General features: G+C 46.2%; 1 protein-coding gene across 1 annotated transcript; it reads left to right on the top strand.

Annotated features, from left to right (window-relative positions):
* Positions 1-2,543: 2,543 nt before the first annotated feature.
* Positions 2,544-3,454, top strand: T310_10187 (C-4 methylsterol oxidase; the record flags this gene model as incomplete). Its single annotated transcript, XM_013467391.1, has 2 exons — positions 2,544-3,282; positions 3,408-3,454. 2 exons carry the CDS (start codon positions 2,544-2,546, stop codon positions 3,452-3,454), a joined length of 786 nt encoding a protein of 261 aa, XP_013322845.1.
* Between the last annotated feature and the right edge of the window lie 773 nt (positions 3,455-4,227).

Genomic DNA, 4,227 nt, shown 5'->3' on the forward strand with positions numbered 1-4,227 from the left:
TTTATCGAACAGAGCCTTACCACTGAGTCTACCCCAATAATCCTCTTTGCACATCCCCAGCAGCCGGCGCCGGTATCCTGTTTGGATCCAAATCACGAGAAGCATCCTTTGCTTTGACAAGCTCAATCCCCAGTCGTCCAAACAAGAGTTCTAGCTCTGAGTATCTTTTGATAGCAAGGCCGATGTACTGCAGATTCAATTCAGCCTTCCGTGCCCTAGAACGAGTTGCCGCCGCACGATGTTTGCCCTTGAATAAATAGAATGGATCGAGGAAGCTTGCCAGGCCACTACCGAGTCTCTGACCGTTTACTGTGCGGACAGTGGCTTGTATATCACTCATAGTATATTGGGCACCTTGAAAGATTTGTTCAGGGCAAATTCCTGATCAGATCCTTGCTGTTGACGTTGAGAACTTTTATGATGGTATTGCCAACGGCATTCTCCATCACCAATCCTCCCTATGCCGATTGGTATATCATGAAAGACAGACCCTATTTCTTGACAACGATTATTCCGACTCCTATGAGGGTGACGCCGATTACCGCCACGAACTAGATTTTTAGATCTTTGAATATAAACCCTGATCAGGATGTTGCTTCCTTTGCAAGGGCTGAATTGCGCCAACTACTAAGCAAGTGCCATCTCGAATGTATTGGACTGTGTGAGCGGCCCGAAGTTTTGGTAAGACTTTTCCTGTCTGATGTCATTCATATAATTCATATATATAAAAATTTGCCAGTCACAGTGCAGCTGACGGCAGTTAATATTAGAGAATGCGACTCCAGCATCTGGCGACCAATATGTTGTTGAAATTACTGCACATATGTGCGGGACATAATCCAATCGACTTTCTGGCACCCGAGGTGATTGCCAGTCAGCGTCAATGTCAGTTCCACCATATCAATAAAGTTATCTTCTAGAAACTCACTATCGGCAGTTCCAGAAAAATTTGCAATGTTTGCCTATCTAATAGTGCTACAGAAGAGGAGGTCTTAGCCTTCACTGAACGGGCCTTTGGCCCAAAGGGCCTCCAAAGTCTCATCATATTAGCTTACGGCAACTTTGCAGAGGGTGAGAGAAATAATAGTTATATTTATTGCAGAAGTTCGGTTTTAGAGGGAGGATATGAAACATCTGACAACTCAGACAAAGTTATGCCTTCATTTTGGAAGATTACCTGCGGTAACAATTCGGGTCATGACAGAGATATCCAGAAAGACCTTATGCACACAGCAATATAAGAAGAACAGAGTCCAGACTGGAACACCATACGATATATTTGCCTGCTACCTATATTATCATGGTGACAGTGGTCATAGCACCACAGATACAACAATATTGGAAGACTGCGATCTAAATTCCCTGTCTTAATAATCATGATGCCAGCTTCAAACAAGAACTTTCTTCTGCAGGAACCATATCAACCCCGCTCTTTCACCACCTCTGTACTTCTGCAGAAATCTCCCATCGTCCAAGGAAAATCATGACTGTAGGAGGCTAGCTGATCTTTTTCTTCAGGGCAGCAACAGTGAGAGTTGAACTATGTAATAGCGGCAAATGCGCCTAATTGGATACTCCGCCCCTCCCTCCCACCACAAATATATGGACTTGGGTGCACCCATCCCCTTTTTAGTGACAAGTCTATCATGATCGCTCGACCCGACCCGATTTCTTCACGGAATAGTAGGTAGGGCTACTTTCCGATATTTGTTCACTTCTTGATTTTTGTGACAGTAAGAGTTAAAATTTTAGGTACAAAGGCCCTGTGAAGGCTATAGCAAAGCCCTAGTGAAGCCTATAGTGAAGCCCCTATAAAGTCTTATAAGGCTCTATTTTATAACTAGATCTATAAAGAACTTTGTAAGGCTTCTTAGGGCTTTACTATTGACTTTGCTATGGGCTTCACAGAGGCTTCGCAGGGGCTCTAAGGGGAGGGGTTCGAGCAATTCGGCACTTGAAATTTGACTTTGATTGGCTGCCGCCCACGGACAGCGACCATCCTTTCCTAAGTAGGGAAATGGCATGAACCTTCACCACCTATTTCGGTAGTAATTCTTCGCAAAGGAACCTGCAAGAACACTTGTGATTCAGTAATTGGCTATCCTAAAATATGAAAAAAAAAATGCATGTATATATGATTTTGGCGGTGAATTTTGCAGTACAAAAGGGCGGCCACACTCCTGCTCGCTGAAGACGGATTCTGTTTCCTCGACAATTACAATCATCGTCAGTTCCCAGTACTCTGGTGCACGGTCCGGCCCTCCCTGCGGACAGATCTAGTACCCGCACTTTAAAGCGTGGTCCATTATCACTCACAGCCTCCATACAACAATACAATATCATCGACTGAAGAAGCTATTAAAAAAATATTTATACTTTTTTGAGTGCCTTTTCTCAAAGTCTGTCACAAAAAAAACATTAAATATATCAAATTTTTGGAGTTTTTCATTATTTTGTCGTGAGTTTAGCCCCCTGTCAGTGGGTCCTGACTAACTAACCATGTTTCCGGGGTATACCCTACCTATTCTAGGTACTCCGTAGCCATGGCTGATGTTGTTTCCGCGTTTCAGTCTTGGTGGGGTGACCTTGTCAGGCAGAATCCCCCAGGATGGATCGAAGCTTTCGGGGTCACTATTCTCGAAGTGGTGATTTCGACTGTTGTCGGAGTTTTCTGCTACGCCACCTCTCGCGACAAAGGGTATCGTGAGATGGTGCGCGGCTCAGCGGGTCTGGTTTCCTTCAATCTGGTTCTGAGGACATTGTCCCATATTTTGATGCTGCAGATCTACGCTTGGCTCTGCGGCGACGGCGCTTCGTGGCAGAACGTGGCGTTTACTCGCGTCTCGGCGGAGGTGCCCTCCGTCCGGAAGCTTCTCACCCAGTTTGCGCTGGCGATTTGCATCTTCGACGTGCTCTTTTATTCTTGGCATCGGATGCTGCATTCGCCGCGTCTCTATAGAAAGATCCATTCTGTTCATCACACCTTCGAGCATCGCTCAAAGCATCGGGTGCCGCTGGCTGTGTATTATGTGCATCCGATCGAGATGCTCCTTCTGGAGATGTCGGTGCACCTGTCGTGCTCGCTGCAGGGAGCTCATGTGTTGACCTATCTCTTCTCCGGCACGATGGCGCTGCTCATGGCGTTGTATGGACATTCTGGCCGCGATTTGTTTGGGTTGATGAGTCACGAACACCACCATGTGCGGGAGTCAAAGAACTATGGAGCGACCGGAATGATGGATTTCCTTTGGGGCAGTTTTGAGTCTCGTAAAGCTGGTAAAGGTGAGTATTTGAAGCAAGTATGGTGCAGAGTGACATGGTATAATGTGAAGTAGGAGCTTGAACCGCCCGTGCTGGTTAACACAGTACAACATTCTCGACTTGGAGATCAACTTGTGCCTGCATAGGCCCTTACATGAGAGTCGAGTTGTGCCTGAGGAATGAGGCAAGTTGAGGCAGGACAGCTAAAATGAATTTATAAAACTGGCCTTGATCTCTTGACAAAGCGATCATACTCATGACTAACAGGAGTCTGAAGACTGAGACGATGAAGGAGATGGAACCTGATCGATAGATTCTTGATTCTTTCTCTATCATAGTTTATCACTGTCATTCCTTCTGTCAACCCGAGCTAGCTATCATTCAGATTAGGGATGCACTAGATAACCTTGGTTATTCTTTTGTAGCCCAGTCTGTTTGACTTTGCTTCTGCCTGCACTCTGTCACATGACTGAGAAAAGTGGCCATGTGTTGGTGCCTGACCCATACGGCATTCAGGCAGCTGCCAGGTCTGACCAATCAGCTGTCAGTTACCACGTGACCGCCAAACCGGCCACGCAGATTTAGAGCCGACCTCAACGCCGGCTCCTAGTCAGTTCTTCTTTTTCTTCCCCAGAGGGAGCAATAATATATTGATCTTCTATGCCTAGATAGACTTCATCTATTTCCCCACTGAGCTCTCGGCAGCCTTACGCCGAGAGGTTATGAGCCCGGCAGCACTGGCAGACGACTGATAACGACGTTGTCTGACTTACAATTCGAATCGATCGACCTGACTGGCAAGGTGCCGGGGTCTCGCTCCCTTGATCGACTCGAATGGACTTGAATACAGAGTAGATTACTCTGAAAACGATCTTACACACGGATCTGGAGCTCAGAACGGCTTCATACGTTCCATACAGCTTATATGGCTAACTTGACTCAATTGAACGATTAAAATGTCGACTC

This window comes from Rasamsonia emersonii, assembly GCF_000968595.1.
Source record: "Rasamsonia emersonii CBS 393.64 chromosome Unknown ctg1118621762423, whole genome shotgun sequence".
In the NCBI taxonomy this organism is placed as follows: Eukaryota; Fungi; Ascomycota; class Eurotiomycetes; order Eurotiales; family Trichocomaceae; genus Rasamsonia; species Rasamsonia emersonii.